The 25960-nt window shown below is 43.7% G+C and overlaps 1 protein-coding gene across 2 annotated transcripts in view; it reads right to left on the reverse strand.

Annotated features, from left to right (window-relative positions):
• RFTN1 (raftlin, lipid raft linker 1) overlaps positions 1 to 25960 on the reverse strand; it is a 612999-nt gene that overhangs the window by 329117 nt on the left and 257922 nt on the right. For both annotated transcript variants that reach the window (XM_063922166.1, XM_063922167.1), the window contains exon 3: positions 4118 to 4304. In XM_063922166.1, coding sequence (XP_063778236.1) covers positions 4118 to 4304 — 187 coding nt within the window. The remainder of the gene's footprint in view (positions 1 to 4117; positions 4305 to 25960) is intronic.

Raw genomic sequence — 25960 nt, forward strand, 5'->3', positions numbered from 1 at the left:
CTACATGCACCCCGCCCTGTGAGTGGTAAGTACAGCTGTGTACCCCGCTTCTGTGGTGGAGAGTGCAGTGTTACATGCACCCCACCCTGTGAGTGGTAAGTGCATAGCTGTGCCCCGCTTCTGGTGCGGTGAGTGCTGTGGTTTTTACTCTGTGTGTATATATATATATATATATATAGAAATCCAACAATGAACGACAGCATATGTGAAAAAAATTGTATTCCATACAGTCAACGTTTCGGGGATCAAGTCCCCGTCGTCAGGACAAATGTACAGCAGAATCAACAAGAATAGCCAACACTTACCCTCCTAAATACCCAAGTGATCTTACCAGTGCCGTCCGTCCCGTGCACGCCCGCAGCTCAAACCCCGCTTCCGTGTGCGTCATCTGACATCCGCTTCCGGCAACAGCCGTCTCCATGGGAACCGCAGCTTGCGGCTCACCTCGTCCCCGGCTGCGTTCCATCAGCAGGAGAGGACGCCGGCCGGACCCACGGGGGAGGAGGGGCTGAAAGCACAGAAGAACAACAGAGATATAAAACTCAATACATAATCGTATAAAGCAAAAATAGAGAAAAACACCACAAGTATAAAGAAAAATGATAGAAACCATCAAATACATCCCGATGAGCCACATCCCCCGTATTCACATGAAGGGAATAAATTACACAAGCATATTCCAGTTGATTTTTTCATTTAACCCACCCGGGGCACAGGTACCCAATCTCATGATCCATCTAGTTTCTTTGACTAAAAGGGACTTTGCACGATCACCGCCCCTCAGGTTGAGGGGCACGTGATCGATAATAAAATACCAAAGGGACTCTAACGAATGACCAGCACTTTTAAAATGTTTGGCTACCGGTTGATCTATTGTTTTACCCTCAAGAGTAAGTTTGTTAGCTGATCTGTGAGCCGCCATCCTTTCAGAGAACTTTCGGGTAGTTTGACCTACATACATTAACCCACAGGCGCAGACAATAATGTATACAACAAAAACAGATGAACAGGTTAGCACAAACCTAATATCATATGTTTTATTGCAGTGGGGATGTTTGAAAGATTTCCAATTCAACATCAGCTTACAGGTCGCACAACCACTGCAACGGTAGCATCCTTTTTGAAGGCTGAACTTCCTGAACAGCTATTTGATCATGAGATATTTTTGTCCCTCCTTGAGCTAACCCTCAATCGCAATTATTTTTTGTTTGATGGAACTTTTTTTCTCCAGTTGAGAGGATGTGCGATGGGGTCCCCTGTGGCCCCGTCGTACGCCAATATTTTTATGTTTGAACGAGAACAACAAATTTTCTTTTCTAATTCGGATATTAGCGACAATATTTTATTATATTGTCGCTATATAGATGATATTTTTTTGTTGTGGGGTGGGGGGCAGGATGCGCTTGTGGAGTTTTTAGGTGGAGTCAATGGCTCCGATTCTTCCATTAAATTTACTTATATCTGCAGTCTGACAGACATCCATTTTCTTGATGTTATGATTCATCTCGAAAATGGTCGCTTGTCCACTGAGGTTTTTCATAAACCCACTGATCGTAACACCCTTTTACTAGCGTCCAGCCACCACCCGGGGCCCCTCAAGAAAGGGCTCCCTCGCTCGCAGATGATGCGAATAGCCCGTATAGCGTCAGATCCTTTGAAAGTTCCTGGAGAACTTGATGCTCTGGTACAGAATTTTGCATCTCGTGGGTATGACCTTGATATGCTTAAGACACAGAAAGATGAAGTATTGGGTATGTCTCTGCAATCCCTTCTGGAACCGACGAGTAGACACCTTAAAAATAGGATTCCTTTTCCTAGTGATTATACCTCCTCTAGCGGGGGGATTAGCAGAGCCACAAAGGCCCTGTGGCCAATTGTGTCGTCTGACCCTGAGCTTAAAGTGTTCCATCACACTACCCCCCTGATGTCGTTCCAGCGTGGTCGTAACATCAAAGACAGAATTGTTAGAACTGACATTACCGGTATGGGTATTGCGAGACTCCCCAATGTCTATTACAAACCTGATGGATGCTACCGTTGCAGTGGTTGTGCGACCTGTAAGCTGATGTTGAATTGTAAATCTTTCAAACATCCCCACTGCAATAAAACATATGATATTAGGTTTGTGCTAACCTGTTCATCTGTTTTTGTTGTATACATTATTGTCTGCCCCTGTGGGTTAATGTATGTAGGTCAAACTACCCGAAAGTTCTCTGAAAGGATGGCGGCTCACAGATCAGCTATAAAACTTACTCTTGAGGGTAAAACAATAGATCAACCGGTAGCCAAACATTTTAAAAGTGCTGGTCATTCGTTAGAGTCCCTTTGGTATTTTATTATCGATCACGTGCCCCTCAACCTGTGGGGCGGCGATCGTGCAAAGTCGCTTTTAGTCAAAGAAACTAGATGGATCATGAGATTGGGTACCTGTGCCCCGGGTGGGTTAAATGAAAAAATCAACTGGAATATGCTTGTGTAATTTATTCCTTTCATGTGGATACGGGGAATGTGGCTCATCGGGATGTATTTGATGGTTTCTATCATTTTTCTTTATACTTGTGTTGTTTTTCTCTATTTTTGCTTTATACGATTATGTATTGAGTTTTATATCTCTGTTGTTCTTCTGTGCTTTCAGCCCCTCCTCCCCCGTGGGTCCGGCCAGCGTCCTCTCCTGTTGATGGAACGCAGCCGGGGACGAGGTGAGCCGCAAGCTGCGGTTCCCATGGAGACGGCTGTTGCCGGAAGCGGATGTCAGATGACGCACGCGGTAGCGGGGTTTGAGCTGCGGGCGTGCACGGGACGGACGGCACTGGTAAGATCACTTGGGTATTTAGGAGGGTAAGTGTTGGCTATTCTTGTTGATTCTGCTGTACATTTGTCCTGACGACGTGGACTTGATCCCCGAAACGTTGACTGTATGAAATACAATTTTTTTCACATATGCTGTCTCTGAGTACGTTAACTGTATGGAATACAATTTTTTTCACATATGCTGTCTCTGAGTGCCGTTCATTGTTGGATTTCTATGGATGATTGGTCCTGGCACCTGAGCATCAGTGATTTCGTTGTTGGAGTGCCGGCTGCTGCTGGATATATATATATATATATATATATATATATATATCGATTATCTATAGTAAATGGAATTACTTAGATATAGATTATTGTTTGTTACTGTCACAATATTTAGATTCAGTAAATTAACATCTGTATGTGTAACAAGTTGATTCACATTGTATAAGATTATGGACGGGATACTTCAAAGTGCATTTTGTGGTCAAACCTCTGAAAATGCCGTTATCTGAGGTTTGGCCGCTTATGGCATATGCACCTGTGACCCAGTGTGTAATGCCCTCTTGAGATGCGCTTCTTCTTACATTGCCTTGTGAGAGGCATCCAATCATATGCATGCAATGAATGGCAGAGTGCATCACATTCACAATGCGATGCTTGATGCATCCCGCCCTAAATCAGTTCCCTGGTTGCTCATGAGATACCCACAAACCTTTACATATTAGCTACTTGTCAGCACTATTTTCACTAGCACAACTACAGGTCTATTCTACCTACAGTACATATGTTGTAGTACAAGAACACATGTCCTGTTAAACATTGTTAGTAATAAATCACAGTTACCATTTACTGTGAAAGGAAATTAGAACAAGACTCAAAAACAAAATTGCTGTGGTCCGATTACTATTATCATTGCAATGATGAAAATAGATCTCAGCGGCCTCATTTTTATTCTCATATGTAGAAGGGCTTCAGATGCATTCAGTTACTCAGAAGTGGATGAGAAAAGGCGTTCAAGAACCCACAAGTGATTTATTATTACCATTTATTGATACAGTGCCAGCATATTCCGTTGATTACAATTGGAAAATATGAGTCTTTCTTGTGGTCAGCGCGGAGTCAGCGCAAGAAGTCATGAACGCAAAATGCATCTCAGCATGGGGGTAGGGGGCGTAAGAATTTTTGTGCAGGGGGGGGGGGGGAGCACAATCTGCAGTAAAAAAAAGCGCAAAATTCCATTCAAATCTACATGTGCCCAATATGGTGACAAATAATATGAACAACAAAGCAACCAAAAAACATGACTGCATGAATACTGGATTACCTTTCTGTTTTCTTGATGAGAACAACTCGGAACATCTCCTCTTGGGGAATCCTCTCGCTCCCCTCACTGGACTGCACAAACGGGTGTATTGCTGCCACTGTGAAACCCTGCTGATACAGCTCCTGTAGGTTGTCCGGGAGGTCACGCAGAGAGGAAATTCGGACAGCAGGTAAACTAGGTGCTTGAGCTAGAAAATAAAACACCAGTTCCAATTGAAATACCAATGAAATATCAATAGTACAGTAGATGACTTGACACTCCCCTTATACAAAAATGTTGGTCTAATTGTACAACACTGTATTAACTGTTCAATATGAACTAAAATGGAAGTGTTACAAATATTAGGCATTACAGCATTGAGCCACTGTACACATACAAAATAAAATGAATGGCTTCTTATTTATGCATTCCTATCATTTTATTTTATTAAAACGCTATATATAACATGTATACCATTGCTCGTGACTTACATTATAGTGCTTGAAAAAACGACACGAAAAGCACATTAAAGTGCGCTTTATACAACAAATCAGTATATAGTTTCATGTGTTTTTACCCATTTACCCAAAGTATGGGGGTCATTCCGAGTTGTTCGCTCGCTAGCTGCTTTTAGCAGCATTGCACACGCTAGGCCGCCACCCTCTGGGAGTGTATCTTAGCATAGCAGAATAGCGAACGAAAGATTAGCAGAATTGCTACTAAATAATTCTTTGCAGTTTCTGAGTAGCTCCAGACCTACTCACAGATTGCGATCAGCTCAGTCCGTTTAGTTCCTGGTTTGACGTCACAAACACGCCCTGCGTTCGGCCAGCCACTCCCCTGTTTCTCCAGACACTCCCACGTTTTTCCCTGACACGCCTGCGTTTTTTTGCAAACGCCGGGAAAACGCTGAGTTGCCGCCCAGAAACGCCCCTTTCCTGTCAATCATTTACCGAACAGCAGTGCGACTGAAAAGTGCCGCAGAAGCCACAGCAAAACAGCTAAGTTTTGTGTTAAATAACTAAGCGCATGCGCCCTGCGTGCCTTGCGCATGCGCAATTTGCAACAAATCGCAGCATAGCGAAAATCGGCAATGAGCGAACAACTCGGAATGACCCCCTATATACAGTATGTGACTGAAGCTGTAATAATTATCAGAAACGGTTGCAAGAACGTACTATGCAACAAAATGTGTCTTTTCCACTTAAATAAATATTGTTATGGAAACAAAGTATGACATATTTTTATTAAATAAACAATGTACGGTATCAGTGACAACCTCCCATCTGTTCTTACATCCAAATTAGAAAGTAGGGCAATGTGATCTCCATTGACTCTTTAAATGGAACTGATCTGTGCTTCTAACTTCCATTAATAGAGAGTTGGTTGAACCCGCTGAGAATTGTATTATCCATCCAGAAATATTCTTTTAAAGGAACATATTCTCCTACGAATTCACTCACCCTACTTTCTGCTTCCAAGCATGACCAAAGGTTCATGTCCCACTTACTGGGATTTGCTCATAGCTCTGTTTAACTTTAAGCAGAAAATAATCTTTTTCATTTTCCACAACAATTACATTTTACTGCTGGCTCAGCCTCAGCCACAGGAATGTGATTTTACCATTTATACAACAACTGACAGGTACCTGTTTCTAGTACAGTTCTGATTTCTTGTTAAGTGTTACAGAGCCTGTTTCAGAATTGTACCTATAATTAGATATTTTCATAAATCTATGATTTATTCAGATGTGCGCACTGGGCATGTGACGATCTGGTCCTGCGACATCGGTTATAGCGTCTCTGAACATGGCTGCGTTCATGGGTGCAGATTCACTGGCCCCAGCAGTTTGATTTTACCCGACATTGGTGGTCATTCCGAGTTGTTCGCTCATTGCCGATTTTCGCTATGCTGCGATTTGTTGCTAAATGCGCATGTGCATGGTACGCTGTGCGCATGCGCTTAGTTATTTAACACTTAAAACTTAGTAGATTTGCTGGTGTTCGTGCGGCGCTTTTCAGTCGCACTGCTGATCGGTGAATGATTGACAGGAAATGGGCGTTTCTGGGTGGTAACTGAGCGTTTTCCGGGAGTGTGCTAAAAAACGCAGCCGTGTCAGGGAAAAACGCGGGAGTGTCTGGAGAAACGGGGGAGTGGCTGGCCGAACGCAGGGCGTGTTTGTGACATCAAACCAGGAACTAAACGGACTGAGCTGATCGCAATCTAGGAGTAGGTCTGGAGCTACTCAGAAACTGCAAAGAATTATTTAGTAGCAGTTCTGATAATCTTTCGTTCGCTATTCTGCTAAACTAAAATACACTCCCAGAGGGCGGCGGCTTAGCATGTGCAATGCTGCTAAAAGCAGTTAGCGAGCGAACAACTCGGAATGAGGGCCATTCTGAGTAACCAGAGGGTTAAGATGCATACACACGGTGAGATATTGACTATCTCCGATTTTGACTTTGCGATTTCCCCTGAACTCCCCGGAGCCCTGAACCACCTTTACCATCTTTACTTGAGATTTTGACGAAGTGACAATTTTGAGTATACTATGTACTAGATTGTACACAATATAGTCAAGATTGACTTGCCTGTACAGTCTATCTTTTCTTGTGATACCGACCCCACAGGAGCGCACATCAGTATCGCAAGCTGTGTACACACGGTGTGATTTGCACTAACTTTACTTACGATTTTGACTATATAGTAAAAATCGTAAGGTTACATCGTAGCGTGTGTATGCACCTTTACTCAGATGTCCAATGTTCACGCAGTTGATCCAATGCTACGTCTTTGGAAGCGGCAGCGGATCAGAGAGCATGCGGCTTCAGCATATCTATGCACAGTGGCTGTGGGCGGCAAAAACAGTGTACATCAATGAATCAGGCCCAGTGTATGTTTTGCCTGTGCATCAATTTTAGAAAGGATCCCAAAACGTTTCATGTACTAAGCCACCCCAGGAGAAAACCAAGCAATTTACGTACAGCAATTTACGTATAGTATATACATCATTCTATACTGTATAATTCCAAAAAGTCTATCAACCAGACCAGAGATACTTTGAGAGCAGGAAGTACTAGTGTATCTCATGGCAGGAACGAAATAATGTCCTTACTCTTATTATCCCGCTCCCACAATAATACCATTTTTAAGGAAGGATAGTACTAACCTCTCCATATTCTGATAAAATGTGTGTGGGAATATGTTGTACTCGTGCAAAACGAATAATTAAGTCACACGTGCCTCAGTGAACACTGGCCCTCATTCCGAGTTGATCGCTCGCTAGCTGCTTTTAGCAGCAATGCACACGCTAGGCCGCCGCCCTCTGGGAGTGTATCTTAGCTTAGCAGAATAGCGAACAAAAGATTAGCAGAATTGCTACTAAATATTTCCCTGCAGTTTCTGAGTAGCTCCAGACCTACTCCTAGATTGCGATCACTGCAGACTGTTTGGTTCCTGGTTTGACGTCACATAAACGCCCTGCGTTCGGCCAGCCACCCCCCCGTTTCCCCAGGCACGCCTGCGTTTTTCCCTGACACGCCTGCGTTTTTTAGCACACTTCCGGAAAACGCTCAGTTTCCACCCAGAAACACCCACTTCCTGTCAATCACTCACCGATCAGCAGAGCGACTGAAACGCGTCGCACGCCCTTGTGTAAAATTGCATAGTTTTGTGTAAAAGTACTTAGCGGAATTCTATGGGCCATAGGCATGCGCAGAACTGCCGGTTTTTAGCCTGATCGCAATTCTGCTAAAATGGCAGCGAGCGAACAACTTGGAATGACCCCCACTAAGGGGACAATGCAGAGTGTAATGCAACTCAGTCATAACTGCACCTACATTGCATGCATAGAACGAAATACATATAAATGCCTAAATGTTTTCACTTCTCTGTGGCTGGACTGCCCATATCTGTAAACTTATATTCACAGTAATCATCGTTATCAACACTTGCACCAGCCCTGTGACTAGTGCAGTAGATCCACACAATAAAGAGAGCATATTAATGAATACCATACTGTAGAGAAAGATAGCACCACACAATGCAGAGTGCATTCTTGTGACTGCCGATGTGATACAGAATGTATCCTAATGTTTTACAATACAGACATCTTCATAATGACTGCCACAAAATGCAGAGAGCATTATAGTGACCCATATTCCTCACAGAGAGCATTCTAGTGACTGTCATACAATACAGGGAGCAACCTTGTAACCACCATATAATATAAAAATAAATAAATTTGAGGACAGAGGTACAGTCTTTTATTACCAATTAATTGCATAACTCCTTCACAGTACATATGGCCTGCGCGCTATGGAATATTACGTTTCTTCTACAATCAGCCCCCCACCTCCCCACACACACACATACATATCTAAAGATGTACATCTCTTATTAGCTAGAATAGCGGCAGTGTCAAAGAAGACAATCTTTTCTCAATGGATTAAAAAGGAACCTATTTCTTTAACTCTTATGCTTCCATGCCTTACATATTTGTACCAGATGCTCTCTAGATGTGGAATCTACAGCATAAACATGCTTTGATATATGGCTCCAATACTTGGTTACCTTACCATCGTCCACTAAGGAGATTGTAAGAAAAGCTGTACGACTACTTACCTGTTATAATATGGAGGTGCTTGATAAGGGTACTCCCCCATTTTAGATGAGATGAACAACATGCATTATCCTTTATAATGACTAGGATACATTTCTTATATATTTCTGCTTACTGGGTTTCCTGTTTTTCCACATACCAAATAATATTAGTGTATCCAAAATCACCCTATATGGAATAAATGTATATTTGTGTAGTTCATAATTCGTATCTATATCATGTCACTTGTAATATACGTAAACTGTATTTCTCTGGAATCCAGATGAGGCTGTAACAATGACCTACAGTATACAGTGGCGTTAACACTTTGTTTCTCTGCTACTGAATCCTTTCCCTATACAACCAAACATCTGACTTGCCTTCCTCATTGCTTTGTACATTGCTTTCCTGAATTTAAGTCAGTTGAAATAGTGACTTCTAAACCCTTTCTTTTTTAGTAGTTTCCATTATAGTACCCTTAATACTATATTTAACCTTTGGGTTTTTGAGACCCAAGTGCACGATTTTACTTTTTTTTTAGCATTGAACTTTAGTTGCCATATTCTTGACCAATTCTCAAGTCTACCTAGATCATCAATTATTTGTTTTACCCCTTCTGGTGTGTCTACCCTGTTGCATATCTTTGTGTCACCTGAAAAAGGCATACTTTCCCTTTAATACCATTTGCAATGTCACCAACAAAGATATTAAAGAGCACTGGTTCAAGTACAGATCCCTGGGGTACTACACTGGTAACATTTCTCTCCATAGAATGCACTCCATTTACTACAACTGTCTGTTTCCTATCCTACAAGCAGGTTTCTATCCATTTAACTGTTTTATAATGCAATCCCACGCTTTCAAGTTTATTTAGCAGTCTGCGATATGGGACAGTGTCAAATGCCTTACTAAAGTCTATTGACTTGTTTGACTCTGAGAATACAATAATAGATCAAGGCGGGGCCGTAGATGTAGCATACATCTACGGCCCCGCCTTGATCTATTATTGTAGTCTCAGAGTCAAAAAAGTCAATAAGATTTGCTTGGTATGATCTCCACGCAGCAAAATCCATGCTGTTTGCGATCCTGTAAGTTGTTTGATTCAACATATTCCACAACTCTTTCTTTTAATAGTGTTTCCATTACTTTTGCTACTACTTATGTAAGGCTTACTGGTATGTAGTTACTTACTTGCTTCTTCCTTTCTTACACTTTTGTGCAGTGGGACTATATTTGTTCTTTTCCAGTCCTTTGGAACTACTACTGTATCTAGTGACAGGTTGAATAATTCTGTTAATGGTACTACCAGCACATCTTTAGCTCTTTTAATATCCTTAGATGTATCTCATCTGGCCCCACTGACTTGTCCACTTTTAGTTTTGAGAGTTCTGTTAGGACCTTCTCCTCTGTACTGTAAAGGTACATTTATCTACCTTATTTAAGTGAATGTCCTTACAACTTAACTGTAGCCCCTTTCCTCCTCCTTCTGTAGTGAATCCTGAGCAAAAATTATTATTTAGGTGATCTGCTATTGCTTTGTCTCCCTCCACCAAATTCTCACTCTCTGTCTTATTAAGTCTTATTATTTCTCCATTTGATTTTCTCCTTTCACTTACATACTTCAAAAAAAAGTTTTTCCCCCTTTACCTACTGACTGGCCATTTTCTAGTCAGCTTCTGCCTTTGCACACCTGATAACCTTCTTAGCCTACTTCCGTCGTATGCCAAAGCTGAGTGATATCACAAGCTTCCTCAGCGGCTGGTGGACTAAAATACAGTGTAATGCATTAAGCTTTATCTGTACTCCTGTTATTGCTCTGGACTAATATGGACTGTACTTGGATAAAACTACAGCCAATTGGATACCTGGTAGACACTCCTTCAGCCTGCCAATCTGCAATCTGGTTGCTAAAAGGTCTGTTTGGATATCCAAGACCCACAAACTGGTAATACCTTGCTGTTTAATTGGTTTCTGGATGGACACAAGGAAGAGAGTCCTAAACCATACAGTATATTGATAATACAGGAGCCAGTTTGATATTGCATATTTTATTTTATTAACACCTCTGTGGCCTATATAATGATTGTCAGAAAATACTGATGTGATTCTATCTTCTTAGTGGTAATAATAAAATGTTTAGTATTTTTTCTATTGTATACCATCCATCATATGTTTTATATATATATATATATATATAATATATATATATAATATATATATATATATATATTAGAGGTGAACAGATTCGGTTTTAGTCGAATTTACTCGGTTCTCAAAACTGCATTTTATTGGCTCACGGATGTCACGTGATTTGAATAGCCAATAACATGCTGTTTTGAGAACCGAGTAAAACTGAATCCGCTCATCTCTAATATATATATATATATATATATATATAGAAAAAATGTATAGACTCGTGCGCTTCTTTAGGGATCGACAGTACAAAGAATTATTTGTCTGAACAATATAATAAATTTGCTAATGGAGTAGCCACAACTGGCTGATATCGCGGTTTTGTAGGCTTCAATAAGTCTTTGTCAGCACCTTCCACTCTTCAGGGTGGCAGCTCAGTTCCTCAGTGTACCAAAGGTATATGGCATAAATTCTGTAGCAAAAGAGGATGGAGAAGAACAAGCGCCTATGGTGCAGTAAGTTCTTTAAAGTGTTATAATGACACTTGAGAAAATATAAATGCGTACCAGATGAAATCTTTAAACCACGCCTAATAGTAAGATGCCAGTCAGGATATTTCTCACCAACAACACCATCTATAAATCAGAGAAGACGGAATCGCCGCATAGCGTAATACTTCTGGATTAACAATAATATCCCCACAAACACCCAGTTGAGCGTACCGGATTAAGATGAAAAGTCAGCATAGACATTTAGGGGTCTTGTATCCAGAAATCTCTCATCAATAAATTCTGTAGCAAAAGAGGATGGAGAAGAACAAGCGCCTATGGTGCAGTAAGTTCTTTAAAGTGTTATAATGACACTTGAGAAAATATAAATGCGTACCAGATGAAATCTTTAAACCACGCCTAATAGTAAGATGCCAGTCAGGATATTTCTCACCAACAACACCATCAGGTACTGTGCTGCGTCCGGCCACTGGTGGGTTGTCTGTGGAGATGGTATCTGGATTCTGTGGCTGCAGTGCTGCTCCCGTTAGTGGTGTGCTGAAACTCCCCCCAGGCCTGTGACTCCACCCAGCGTTAGAGGGCCAGGCACAGACAAGGCAAATATATAGGAGATATTTGCAGGATATTCAGTTCATTAACAGGATTGGAGGAGGATTGTACTCATGTCGTGCTTCATAGCTCAGGCTCCACTGCTGTGTGTGAATAAACACCAGGTACGCTCAACTGGGTGTTTGTGGGGATATTATTGTTAATCCAGAAGTATTACGCTATGCGGCGATTCCGTCTTCTCTGATTTATAGATGGTGTTGTTGGTGAGAAATATCCTGACTGGCATCTTACTATTAGGCGTGGTTTAAAGATTTCATCTGGTACGCATTTATATTTTCTCAAGTGTCATTATAACACTTTAAAGAACTTACTGCACCATAGGCGCTTGTTCTTCTCCATCCTCTTTTGCTATATATATATATATATATATATATATATATATAGCGCTGTTTTCTTTATTGTTACTTATGGTATTAGACGCCTCTGGAGACTAACAGTGCCCATATCAGCTGCTTTCTGACAGCACGCTAGATTCTCAATTTGTTTAGTCACGAGATCAGCCTAGTCAAAGCTGGTAAATTCCAACTTAACATAATTTTTAACAGGTATCATTTATCTATTAACAGTTATTTAGATAGCGCATACATATTCCACATAGCTGTACAGAATTATTTATCTATATTCCCTACAACATGTAAATACATACGGATGTGCCCTCACACACTGTTACTAGTATCTGCAAATATCCCCTCAGGGTGCGCCAGGTCTGTGGTGATGTGGTTGTCTTTCTTACTTAAAATGTGCGTTTTATGGGTGATAATGGAGAGGTAGGGTCCATGCGTTGTAGCAATAGGTTGCGCAGCCCCTACACTGTAACTGAACAAGGGGAGTCATTTAAATAGGCTGCCATGGAACCAGTCCCAATGAGTCAGCCACAGCCCCACTGTCTGAAGACATTATTATTTTTATTATTATTTTAAAACACAATTTAAAAAGGAAGAGCATCAGAAGGCCTCCAGGAAGCCCCATGAGACCACCAGCATACCAAGAGCAGCTCTGGTAAGCCCTATGGCCAATCTGTAAGTATGGCTTAAATGAAACTGCGATGTCATTCAGACTCACACTGCACAGTACATATAAGTGGATGACTAGACCAAAATATTGTTTTGTTCAAACTGGCTGCTGCAAACTGCTGAAAACTGAGGGATAAGAACAGCTACTTTGTGACCATAGGCGTGCGCAGCACATTTTATTAGGGGGTGCACCATCGGAGGGGTGTGTCTAGCACCGCCTTTTGGGCGTGTCTAGCACCATCTATTGATGGCCAACGCAATATAAAATATCCACCCTTGTACCAATTTTAATAAAGCAGATACATTGTCAGATGTTGTGGTGTGCACCAAACAAACACCCCTGATGGCATTCACTGCAATTACACTGCTCCACCTCAGCCTGGTCTGGCTCCCCCTCTCTTTCCCCTGCAAGCTGCAGCAGCTTACTTACAAGTCAGTCACTCACTGACACTGACAGTCGCAGACTAGTACTGCTGGAAAAACGAGTGACGTGTCAATGCTGCTGCCGACTGCCTGCCAGTATTGAATTTGTCTTCTTAAGAGGAATGCTGGCTGCATGCTGCTCCTCATCAATGGCTTGCGTTGGCATAGCATAGAAGGAGAGAGGTGGGCGTGTGGCAGGTGTGACGGGTGGGCATGCGAGCAGCATGACGTAATCACATCACGCTGTTTTTGTACATGGAGGTGAAGCCGGGAGTTTAAAACCCAGTGGCAGTGGCACCCTTGATTAACCCAGGTGTTCATTCAGTAATGCAGTCCTGACATGGTGCAGCGCAGAGGGGACAGTGATCAGCATGCTCGGCGATCTCTACATCAGGCATGTGAGACCAGGGTGCTGGACATTAGGGGGTGCCTGTGCGCACCAGGCACCCCCCCTGCGCACGCCTATGTTTGTGACTCAGTACAGAGCACCTACAGGGCTAACCACAGTCCTGGAACTAACTTTTCTTTACACTTCGGCTTCCAGGGTAGAGAGGTGTGAATGTATTGTTATTTATGTCTATGTAAAGCATTCATGATTTGGACTTTTCTGTTTATAAAATGTCAGCTTTAACATGTAGAACATGAAAATGAGAAAAATTATAATTTCTTTGTGTACTAGGACAATAACATGACTCAGTCACCAGTGTGGCTATGGGTCTGCATTCACATTACGGAGTCCGCCAAGCCACTATTTGACAATGATGTATATGAAAGGCTGTGAATTACTGAGCGGACAAATATACATGGAATAACTACATTTATAATAAACAAGTCGGCTCTGATGTATTTCTTGCTGCTGCTACAAGTTGCCTTATTTTGAGTACTGAATATGCAAGTACATGCCGTTTCATCAAAGGGTGAAACTCTCTATTATACCCCTTTCACATATGCAGCAAAAGCCCAGGTTTACCAGGGTCGGGCTGATACACAGGAATTTGCCGGTTTGATAGTCCCAGAAATTTCCTGGGTTGCATGTGTGAAAGGGGTATTACAGGCCAAAACTTGAGCAGGTTTTTTTCGGTATCCGGACTCCAGGTCGACAGCACAAAGGTCGACACACTTTAGGTCGACGCCAATTGGTCGACACACATTAGGTCGACAGGGTCAAAAGGTCGACAGGGTCAAAAGGTCGACAGGAACAAGGTCGACATGGAAAAAGGTCGACATGAGTTTTTCACGATTTTTTTCTTTTTTTGAACCTTTTCATACTTAACGATCCACGTGGACTACGATTGGAACGGTAAAGTGTGCCGAGCGAAGCGGAGCGGAGCGAAGGCACCATGCCCGAAGCATGGCGAGCGAAGCGAGCCATGCGAGGGGACGCGGTGCACTAATTCGGGTTCCCGGTCACTCTACGAAGAAAACGACACCAAAAAAACATAAAAAACTCATGTCGACCTTTTTCCATGTCGACCTTGCTGTTGTCGACCTTTTGACCCTGTCGACCTAATGTGTGTCGACCAATTGGCGTCGACCTAAAGTGTGTCGACCTTTGTGCTGTCGACCCTGAGTCCCAGACCCGTTTTTTTCCCATACCACTCTATACTTCAGTGCTACTGCTTGCAGTAACCACCAGCAGAAAGATTTGCCAGAGATTTTCACGATTAACACTGAAAATAAGATTTTACTCACCGGTAAATCTATTTCTCGTAGTCCGTAGTGGATGCTGGGGACTCCGTAAGGACCATGGGGAATAGACGGGCTCCGCAGGAGACTGGGCACGCTAAGAAAGATTTAGTACTACTGGTGTGCACTGGCTCCTCCATCTATGCCCCTCCTCTAGACCTCAGTTAAGGAAACTGTGCCCGGAAGAGCTGACATTACAAGGAAAGGATTTTGGAATCCAGGGTAAGACTCATACCAGCCACACCAATCACACCGTATAACTTGTGATAACATACCCAGTCAACAGTATGAACAACAACAGAGCATCAGACAAACCTGATGCAACCATAACATAACCCTTATTTAAGCAATAACTATATACAAGTATTGCAGAAAAAGTCCGCACTTGGGACGGGCGCCCAGCATCCACTGCGGACTACGAGAAATAGATTTACCGGTGAGTAAAATCTTATTTTCTCTAACGTCCTAGTGGATGCTGGGGACTCCGTAAGGACCATGGGGATTATACCAAAGCTCCCAAACGGGCGGGAGAGTGCGGATAACTCTGCAGCACCGAATAAGCAAACACAAGGTCCTCCTCAGCCAGGGTATCAAACTTGTAGAACTTTGCAAAAGTGTTTGAACCCGACCAAGTAGCTGCTCGGCAAAGCTGTAATGCCGAGACCCCTCGGGAAGCCGCCCAAGAAGAGCCCACCTTCCTTGTGGAATGGGCTTTTACTGATATTAGAGGCGGCAAGCCAGCCACAGAATGAGCCTGCTGAATCGTGTTACAGATCCAGCGAGCAATAGTTTGCTTTGAAGCAGGAGCACCCAGCTTGTTGGATGCATACAGGATAAACAGCGAGTCTGTTTTCCTGACTCCAGCCGTTCTGGCTACATAAATCTTCAAAGCCCTGACTACATCTAGTAACTTGAAATCCTCCAAGTCACGAGTAGCCGCAGGCACCACAATAGGTTGGGTCAAATGAAAAGATGACACCACCTTTGGCAGAAATTGCGGACGAGTCCGTAATTCTGCCCTGTCCATATGGAAAACCAGATAGGGGCTTTTACATGACAAAGCCGCCAATTCTGACACAGGCCTAGCCGAAGCTAAGGCCAATAGCATGACCACTTTCCACGTGAGATATTTTAACTCCACGGTCTTAAGCGGGTCAAACCAGTGAGATTTCAAGAAACTTAACACCACGTTAAGATCCCAAGGTGCCACTGGTGGCACAAAAGGGGGCTGAATATGCAGCACTCCCTTTACAAACGTCTGAACTTCAGGTAGAGAAGCTAGTTTATTATGAAAGAAAATGGATAGGGCCGAAATCTGGACCTTAATGGATCGCAATTCTAGGCCCAAAGTCACTCCCGACTGTAGGAAGTGAAGGAAACGGCCCAGCTGGAATTCCTCTGTAGAGGCATTCCTGGCCTCACACCCAGCAACATATTAACGCCGTATACGGTGATAATGTTTAGCCGTCACGTCCTTCCTAGCCTTTATCAGCGTAGGAATAACCTCATCCGGAATCCCTTTTTTCTACTAGGATCCGGCGTTCAACCGCCATGCCGTCAAACGCAGCTGCGGTAAGTCTTGGAACATACAAGGTCCCTGCTGCAACAGATCCTGCCCTAGAGGCAGAGGCCATGGGTCCTCTGTGAGCATTTTTTGCAGCTCTGGATACCAAGTCCTTCTTGGCCAATCCGGAACAATGAGTATTGTTCTCACTCCTCTTTTCCTTATGATTCTCAGCACCTTGGGTAAGAGAGGAAGAGGAGGAAACACATAAACCGACTGGAACATCCACGGTGTCACCAGTGCATCTACAGCTATCGCCTGAGAGTCTCTTGACCTGGCGGAATACCTCTGTAGCTTTTTGTTGAGACGGGATGCCATCATGTCCACCTGTGGCAGTTCCCACCGACCTACAATCTGCGCAAAGACTTCTTGATGAAGTCCCCCCTCTCCCGGGTGGAGGTCGTGCCTGCTGAGGAAGTCTGCTTCCCAGTTGTCCACTCCCGGAATGAACACTGCTGACAGTGCTCGTACGTGATTCTCCGCCCATCAAAGAATTCTGGTGGCTTCCGCCATCGCTACCCTGCTCCTTGTGCCGCCTTGGCGGTTTACATGAGCCACTGCGGTGATGTTGTCTGATTGGATCAGAACCGATTGGTTGCGAAGCAAGGTCTCCGCTTGACTTAGGGCGTTGTATATGGCCCTTAGTTCCAGGATATTGATGTGAAGGCAAGTCTCCTGACTTGACCATAGCCCTTGTAAACTTCTTCCCTGAATGACTGCCCCCCACCCTGGGAGGCTTGCATCCGTGGTCACCAGGACCCAGTCCTGAATGCCGAACCTGCGGCCCTCGAGAAGGTGAGTACTCTGCAGCCACCACCGGAGAGACACCCTGGTCCCGGGGGATAGGGTGATTAACCGATGCATCTACAGATGTGATCCGGTCCACTTTGTCCAGTAAGTCCCATTAGAAGGTCCTCTCATGGAACCTGCCGAAAGGAATGGCCTCGTATGATGCCACCATCCTTCCCAGGACTCGAGTACAGTGATGCACTGACACCTGTTTTGGTTTTAATAGATTCCTGACCAGTGTCACGAGCTCCTGAGCTCTCTCTATCGGGAGATAAACCCTTTTCTGGTCTGTGTCAAGGATCATGCCTAGGAGAGGCAGATGAGCTGTAGGAACCAACTGAGACTTTGGAATATATAGAATCCAGCCGTGTTGCCGTTACACTTCCAGAGAAAGTGATACGCTGTTCAGCCACTGCTCTCTTGATCTCGCTTTTATGAGGAAATCGTCCAAGTACGTGATAATAGTGACACCTTGCTTCCGCAGGAGCACCATCATTTCTGCCATTACCTTGGTGAATATTCTCGGAGCCGTGGAGAGACCAAACGGCAACGTCTGAAATTGGTAATGACAATCCCGTACCGCAATTCTGAGGTACGCCTGATGAGGTGGATAAATGGGGACATGAAGGTATGCCTCCTTTATGTCCCGAGTCACGATAAAATCTCCCCCTTTCAGGCTTGTAACGACCGCTCTTAGCGATTCCATCTTGAACTTGATCCTTTTCAGGTATATGTTCAGGGATTTTAAATCCAATATGGGTCTGACCGAACCGTCTGGTTTCGGGACTACCACATGGTCGAATAATAACCCCCTCCTTGTCGAAGGAGGGGAACCTTGACCACCACCTGTTGAAGCTACAATTTGTGAATTGCAGTTAACCCTGTTTCCCTCTCGTGGGGGGAAGCCGACAGGGCCGTCAGGGAGGAGGCATCTTCTCAAAGTCCAGCTTGTATCCCTGAGACACCATATCTATTGCCCTGGGATCTAACAGGGAGTGAACCCACTTGTTGCAGAACTTAAGAAAGCGTGCCTCCACCGGGCCTAGCTCCGTCTGTGGAGCCCCAGCGACATGCGGTGGATTTTCATAGAGGCCGGGGAGGACTTCTGTTCCTGGGAACTAGCTGTGTTGTGCAGCTTCTTTCCTCTGGCCCCGCCTCTGGCAAGAAAGGACGCATCTCGGACTTTCTTGTTTCTTTGTTCGAAAAGCTGCATTTGATAATGACGTGCTTTTCCTAGGCTGTGCAGGAATATAAGGCAAAATATCCGACTTACCAGCTATAGCGGTGGAGACCAGGTCCGAGAACCCTTCTCCACACAATCCTCAGCCTTCCATATGCCACTTAAGTTGGCATCATCTGTCCATTTCATATTCTACAGGACACGTCAAGCAGAAATCGACATAGCTTTGACTCTAGGACCCAGTATACTCAGCATCTTTAATATATATACATATCTCTCTATATACATATATATATATATATATATATATATACACATACTAGGGTCTCAATTTCTGCTGATAAGGTACCTGTCCACGCCGCCCCAGCGCTATAAACCCATGCCGACACAATCGCCGGTCTGAGTAGTGTACCAGAATGTGCACGCTATCTGCAGGATCCCTGAGAATAGCTAGGGATACCTTCTGGGCAAACAGGACTCCCTAGGGGAAGATTCCCATCACATCCTGGCCCTAGTGAGGAAAGGATACTGCCTGAGAATTCTTTGTGGGAAGCTGCAGTTTCTTGTCTGGAGATTCCTGCTCTTTTTCCTCATGAGAGGAGGGAAATTTACCTCAGCTTTCTTCCCCTTAAACATGAGTACCCTTGTGTCAGGGACAAATGAGTCATCAGTGATATGCAAATCATTTTTTATTACAATAATCATATATTGAATACTTTTCTGCCATTTTGACTGTAACTTTGCATTATCGTAGTCGACACTGGAGTCAAACTCCGTGTCGATATCAGTGTTTATTATTTTGGATAGTGAGCATTGTGAGACTCTGAAGGTCTCTGCTCCATAGGGACAGACATGGGTAGATTTCCTGTCTGTTCTCTAATCTTTTGTGCAATAAATTCACCTTAGCACTTACACATATCCAAACAGGTGTCGGCGTTGTCGACGGAGACACCCTCTCACACACATATTTGCTCTATCTCCTCCTTAGGGGAGCCTTTTACCTCAGACATGTCGACACACACGTACCGACACACCACACACACAGGGGATGCTCTATTTGAAGACAGTTCCCCCACAAGGCCCTTTGGAGAGACAGAGAGAGAGTATGCCAGCACACACCCCAGCGCTATATGACCCAGGAATCACACAGTAACTTAGTGTTAACCCAGTAGCTGCTGTATATATTGTTTTTACGCCAAATTTATGTGCCCCCCCTCTCTTTTTCACCCTCTTCTATCGTGCTTCTGCAGGGGAGAGCCTGGGGAGCTTCCTCTCAGCTGTGGAGAGAAAATGGCGCTGGTGAGTGCTGAGGAAGAAGCCCCGCCCTCAGCGGCGGGCTTCTGTCCCGCGATTTTGTGCAAAAATAATGGCGGGGGCTCATGCATATTACAGTGCCCAGCTGTATATATGCTGCTTTTTGCCAGGAGGTACTCAATTGCTGCCCAGGGCGCCCCCCCCTGCGCCTTAACCCTACAGTGACCGGAGTGTGTGGGTTAGTGTGGGAGCAATGGCGCACAGCTGCAGTGCTGTGCGCTACCTCATATGAAGACAGGAGTCTTCTGCCGCCGATTTTGACGTCTTCTTGCTTCAATCCGCCGGCTTCTGTCTTCTGGCAATGCGAGGGGGACGGCGGCATAAGACTGGTGTCCAGTAGCCTAAGAAGCGCAACCTAGCCGCAGTTAGTAGGTTTGGTTCTCTCCCCTCAGTCCCACGTAGCAGAGAGTCTGTTGCCAGCAGAAGCTCTCTGAAAATAAAAAACCTAACTAAAATACTTTCTTAATAGCAAGCTCAGGAGAGCTCACTAAAATGCACCCAGCTCCTTCCGGGCACAGATTCTAACTGAGGTCTGGAGGAGGGGCATAGAGGGAGGAGCCAGTGCACACCAGTAGTACTAAATCTTTCTTAGAGTGCCCAGTCTCCTGCGGAGCCCGTCTATTCCCCATGGTCCTTACGGAGTCCCCAGCATCCACTAGGACGTTAGAGAAATAAAGTTTTATACTATGAATAAAAGTATTGTTATATTTAATAGTGTTCAAGTAATGCTTTATTTTTTTTAATTGACAAGAGTCTTAGGGGGATATTCAATTGGTGTTGAATCCCTTGTTTTGTCAGAAAACGGCTTTTTTTACAACAACAAAAAAAACCTGTCGAATTGCATTCGACAATTCAATTCGCCATTTTTCAACAAAAAACCTGTTGGATCCATTTCGACTTTTGACTTTTCGACAGTCGAGTGTCTGTAATTTTAAAAACCCGGCTTTTCGGCAAAAGTATATTTAATTGAAGATTGTCGAATCGCTATCAGTGGTTTTTGATGTGACTTTCAGCAATTTCATTGCGACAAGTTTTTGTCGTAAGCTGACAAGAAATTTTAAATACTTCAAATTTTTTGAAGTTTTTTGATTTCTACTAGCATATCTATTTATATTTTAAGTAATTATATCATTGGTTTTTGTATTTATGAGCCACATTATTATATTTGTATTTTTTCCCGTATATTGGCCCTCATTCCGAGTCGTTCGCTCGTTCTTTTTTTTCGCATCGCAGTGAAAATCAGCTTAGAGCGCATGCGCAATGTTCGCACTGCGACTGCGCTAAGTAATTCTGCTATGAAGAAAGGATTTTTACTCACGGCTTTTTGTTCGCACCGGCGAACGTAGTGTGATTGACAGGAAATGGGTGTTACTGGGCGGAAACACGGCGTTTTATGGGCGTGTGGCTGAAAACGCTACCGTTTCCGGAAAAAACGCAGGAGTGGCCGGAGAAACGGGGGAGTGTCTGGGCGAACGCTGGGAGTGTTTGTGACGTCAAACCAGGAACGACAAGCACTGAACTGATCGCACAGGCAGAGTAAGTCTGGAGCTACTCTAAAACTGCTAAGTTTTTTTTGTTCGCAATATTGCGTAAACTTCGTTCGCACTTTTAAGATGCTAAGATACACTCCCAGTAGGCGTAGACTAAGCGTGTGTAACTCTGCTAAATTCGCCTTGCGACCGATCAACTCGGAATGAGGGCCTTTGTTTCTTTATGGGGCTGAGAGAAGGAATGTACTCATGATTCAACATTTTTACCCAGATTACACTTCACCAAAGAAACTCCTATGCTTGAGACTTCAGGGAGAAGAGCAGCCATTACACAGTCAGCTGTCTTGTGGAATCGTTATTTTGGGGTAATCTGCGTTTTTAACATATATATCATATTTTTTTACACTGACTACAATAATGGAGCCCTTTTCTGACCAGATTGTGATGTTCATGAAGTCGAATCCCGGCCACCCACAATCCGAGCATGGGTCACTTTCTGACCGGAGTCATGTCGAATCCATTTCAAATTGAATATGTCGAATTCAGTGCCCGGGAAGGAGGGTATCGACAGTCGAATGCTGTCGTATCGGCAAAAAGTCGAATCCACTGCGGGATTCGACACCAACTGAATATACCCTTTATAGGTAGACTCGTAGTCATGTCCCTTACCATTCCAGAACAGTCTCTTGGGAAATTACAAGAAGGTGATTTTTTGTAATGATAGTATAAGCAGTGATTAAAAAAAAAATATATGCCTTATTGCAGCTAAATGGGACTTATTGATAAATACATATTTAAATGAGTTTATTAATGCAAATGTTGCAAAGAGAGTGATGAACAGCATAAAGCTATTGGGAGAGTCACAGCTGTCTATATAATAGCTAGGTAAAATTAAAATATTTGACACTAAACAACATTTTTTTATTTTTACCTAATGCTGCCTAATGCCTCAGGAGTCTTCTGGATTGGCGACTTCAAAAATGGCTCTTAACTGTCTGAAAGATGGATCAGCACGTGCCTTCATGATGCAATTTGCATCTTCAAGCTCCGCCCAGTGCCTAACTCTGTGAAAACTGTCTGGAGTGGAATAAAATTAGTGTTATCATATCTACCCTTTGTTGCTAAGGACGAGTTGGGTTAGTCGTATACACTACAGGTTTTCAATATCCCCCTTATAGTTGCCATTGCTAGGACATGGGAGGGGTGCTGTTTGACAATGTATACTGTACCATCCAAAAGTGGCTGAACTAGTGAGTGGTGGGCCAATGTGCAACAATATGTTGTAAGTGCCTCCTGCACCAACCACACAAAACAAGAAATCTATATAATTTGCAGCATCCTTCACCTCTATTACAGTAAGGCGCTCATGCAGCACCTGCATTTATTATTTCATATTTCTCTGACTTCCCCCAGTCACCCACAACCCTACTTCCACTAACCCACCCCCACTCACCAATTCTCTCACTAGGCTTGAACAGAGGCTCCTTCACAACACTGGCTGGTGACTGCCACATAAAAAATGACAGTTATGACCACACATTGGACCCCACATGGATGGGAGGAACACGGGGGGTGGCAGGCACACGACATGCGGTGGGGACAGGTTGAGACAAAAGAACAAGGGAAGAACATGGGTAGGTGGAAGGAAGACAGTGGGAGACGGTAGGAACACAAGGAAGAACAAGGTAGATGGGAGGAACACAGGGGGAAGACAGAAAGAAATGGGAGGAAGACAGGGAGAGCCAGGAAGAATAAGGGAAAATGGGAGGCAACAGCGTGTCAAAGTCAGAAAAATATCTCTATGCACACTACCATATTTGCACCTCACACAGGTCCGTGCTGCGCATGCGTACGCTCTCCCGTACGTGCGCATACTCACAGTCGCGGGCACCCGCAGGCGCACGGTATGCGTATTTACGGTAGAGTTTATGTGATCGTAGCGTGCGACTCAATCGTTACATATTTTCACTATACAATGTATTTTGTAGATCATGGTCCCTTTGATAGATTCTGAAAGTTTAGTTAATATAGCATGTTCCTGGACAGAGAGATCCCTCTTTGTATTGTACGAAGGGTCTAACAGGGGTCATACAGTGGTGTTTGGTACCCATCGGAAGAGTATTTAAATAGCAATATTCCGGTGTTGGTTTGGAGCGGATTAATCGCTCGTGCGAATAGTTATGGACATAAGAAGTTTATGTCCATTTACTATTATTTGCTCTTACTTAGTCATGCGGCGGGAAACCCAGTATCCCACCCACCTGAGCTGTTGGAAATAGTCACAGCCCACCTGTATGAATCAACCTATGACCTTTTGTTATAATGCGAGGAGGAATTCCTGTGTCCAATGAACAATGAGATTGTAGGGACCATTGAATTGTATTGTGTGTGGGGCATAAATAGACAAGCCGATCACATCCAGCTCTCACTCTTCAACGGTTATCATTGCTGAAAATCGGGAGCTGGATGTCCAGAGGCGCATGCGATCGTTTCCCCTTGTGCGTAAGTGTTTCTCCGCAACCATATTGTTCTTACTGTTATTGTGGGCCATTTCTCTCTCTCTCTCTCTCTTCTCCTCTTTCTCTCTTATTTTTCCCTTAAAACGTAATTGTATTGTATTGTATTTCCTGTGTAGTTATCTGGTTAGGTAGTCTATGTTATATTGTAGTGTATGACTTGTATTGTGTTAATTCTTTTGCAAGTATATCATTCATAATATATATTTATTAGGCGTTGGACCCTAAGCCCAGGTATCTGTGTATTTCTTATAGTGTTTAGTATTCTCAGAGCGTCGGTGACGCTCGAACAGCATTTGAGTTAATAAGGTTACACTAGGTTGCATCTACACCCTATTTCTACACTAAGGTTTTACTGCATAATATACTGTTTATGGTTTAGATATAAAGGTTTAACATTGTGAGCGTCAGCGCCGCTGGTGATCTCCTCGTGGTCCCGAGCGTCCGCTACGCTATAGCGAATCATTACGTTAGACAGCAGCCAATAGCGTGCCTGCCTGTGATCTCTTGGCCGTGAGCGAACGTGACGCTTGAGCGTCTCGACTACGGCTAAGCGATTGTTACGCAACGAGCGTACCCTTACGGTACTCCATACGTGAATAGCGTACAGTGTTCTTAGACCTCACAAAGGGTTTTATATAAGATAAATATCTAGCTTTATCAATTGGCGGCTCGCCCGTCCTTCACATATCTGCACTAGGTAATTTCAGCAGCAAAGGGCGGGAGGTCATATTCCTCGTAGTGTTGTTTGGATAAGCGTCTGCTTCGCTTAGTAAAGGGTGCTGAAGGAATCCGGGACCGGAGGTAAGAACAAAACGATAGTGTCTTTTTTTTAAAACTGTTTATTTCTGTCTTGCGTACACACGCACGCATATCTGCATTTCTTTTCATTCGTGTATTTTCATATATCACTCTCCTGTTTGCCATTGTATAATTGATAAACGTACTAAGAGAGATTTGCCGCTATTTCATAGTTAAAGAGTAAAGGTAATACAGTTAAGGTATAGAAATACACACAGCTCTACCTAAAGGTAAAAGGAGAGATTGGTGTGGTGTGCGGTAGATGATCGAGGATCATCTACATTGATAAAACGTGTTAGTTGTGTTACGGTGGACAAAGACTGGTGTACACGTGTCTCTAACAAAGGGAGACTCGCGTACGCAAAGGCCGACGCACGCAGCGTAAATTACGCAACGGAGCGTCTGGGTACGTCCACGTAACTCAAGTCACACGATAGTGTTGATTTTTAAGTAACGCAACAAGCGATAAATAACGCAACAGGCGATAAGTAGCGCAAATCTATTTTAAATTCGAAATTTAAATTAACAGATCCTTCTCCTAATTTGTAACACATCTGGTCTAAAGAGAAATTTCTGCGCAGAAATAGAAATAGAAACAAAAGTGTACATGTGGTGAGTGAGTGTTTTTACATACATTTATACAATTTTGAGGTTGAACCAAAAGAAATCATCGAGTTCTCGTGAGGTACATACGTGTAAGTGACATGCACGGTGGCTAGGGAGGCATCCTTGGTTAAACATAAAAAAATTGAGCATTAGAGTATAGCAGACCAGGAGGTCATACTGTAACAGACCAGGAGGTCATAGCAGACCAGCAGGTTCAGGTACAGCAGACAAGGAAGTCCGCTATACAGTCCACAGGCACAACACCTAAAAGGGTTGGTGCAACACCCATATAGGCCATACAAGCTCTTGCTGAAGGAATTCGCAGCCGCAATTTTCGATTCCGCTGGTCGCTCCATACATAAGATTAGTTGCTTATGTACTGAACGATTGTACCGCACGTAATTGTGTGCATTAGTAAACCTGACCAGTACTATTTGTGTACGAAGGTCATAAACGCTATTTGTACATTCTGATGTGATTTGTGTAATTTTCTATTTTTACAAAGGGAAGTTCGCTGGTCACTCAGGAATTATCCAACAACCTCACCTTTACTGGAAAGAGTAAGTGTTCTGCGGATATCCCTCGCATGTTCCAGTAAACAAAGGTTAATAGGTGCCCTGGGTCGAGTGCG

Source organism: Pseudophryne corroboree, chromosome 5 (assembly GCF_028390025.1).
Source record: "Pseudophryne corroboree isolate aPseCor3 chromosome 5, aPseCor3.hap2, whole genome shotgun sequence".
Lineage (NCBI taxonomy): Eukaryota > Metazoa > Chordata > Amphibia > Anura > Myobatrachidae > Pseudophryne > Pseudophryne corroboree.